Source organism: Plasmodium vivax, genomic scaffold (assembly GCF_000002415.2).
Source record: "Plasmodium vivax scf_7074 genomic scaffold, whole genome shotgun sequence".
Lineage (NCBI taxonomy): Eukaryota > Apicomplexa > Aconoidasida > Haemosporida > Plasmodiidae > Plasmodium > Plasmodium vivax.
This window is the reverse complement of record NW_001849996.1, coordinates 1-922: the sequence shown is the minus strand read 5'-3', so window position 1 is coordinate 922 and position 922 is coordinate 1. Positions and strand designations below refer to the sequence as shown.

General features: G+C 39.6%; 1 protein-coding gene across 1 annotated transcript; it reads right to left on the bottom strand.

Annotated features, from left to right (window-relative positions):
* Nucleotides 1-823, bottom strand: PVX_225290 (citrate synthase, mitochondrial precursor, truncated; the record flags this gene model as incomplete). The annotated part of the gene is made up of 1 exon (XM_001612296.1): nucleotides 1-823. A coding segment is annotated over one exon (823 nt), but the record flags the coding sequence as incomplete, so codon positions are not given.
* Between the last annotated feature and the right edge of the window lie 99 nt (nucleotides 824-922).

The window sequence follows — 922 nt, the reverse complement described above, 5'->3', positions numbered from 1 at the left end:
TCTTAAATAAGGACAAAGATTCGAGGAACGAAACGGTAGACACGAGCTGACTCATTGGATGTGTAAATGTAGGAATGCTATCTATAAATTCGAAGACGAATGATGGCATTTTTTTAGCCCTACAATATAACTCCCTTGAGAAAAGCTTCAAGTCATCAGCTGCTGGTATTTCTTTGGTTAATAAATACCAAAGCATAGCTTCTGCCATGGGGTATTCACAGTTTTCATCCCATTTTGGAAAGTCTTTTAAAATTTTATCTACAGTTCTCCCTCTAAATAAAATTCCTTTCCTTTTTTCCAAAATAGACGTATCGGTGATTAACGTAATGGTGTTCCTCAGTCCCCCAATAACATTATTTGGGGTACAAATCGAGATGGGCGTATTTGGGTACGTGTGTATAATTGCTTTTAATTTTTCTCTCGTCTTCTGTATACAGTCATACGTTTTCTCCTTCAAAATGGTCATAATGACTGATTCTTCGTTATCGATGCTGTTGATGTATTTTTTTATTTTGGCATAATTGTTTAAGTACAAATTTGATTCGTTTTTGCTATCACTTGAGAAGTGCACACCGGGGTGGCTATTCTTCACCCCCTTCATTCTCACAGCCGATATCATTTGAACATTGGAACAACTGAAAAACCCTTTTTTCTCCTTTCCTACTTTTGGTTCTCTATTATATGTGCATATTTTCTCATGATATTTTCTTTTTTCCCAGTGACGCCCGAATAGGGCCTCCAATCCACACCTCCCCATCGGCATCGCGTCCCGACTGGTGTTGCATCGTGTGTACCGGCTTCTAACCCCTTGGATTGTTATCATGGTGAAGGGTACTGGATCCGAGCTCGGTACCAAGCTTAACTAGCCAGCTTGGGTCTCCCTATAGTGAGTCGTATTAATTTCGATAAGCCAGTAAGCAGT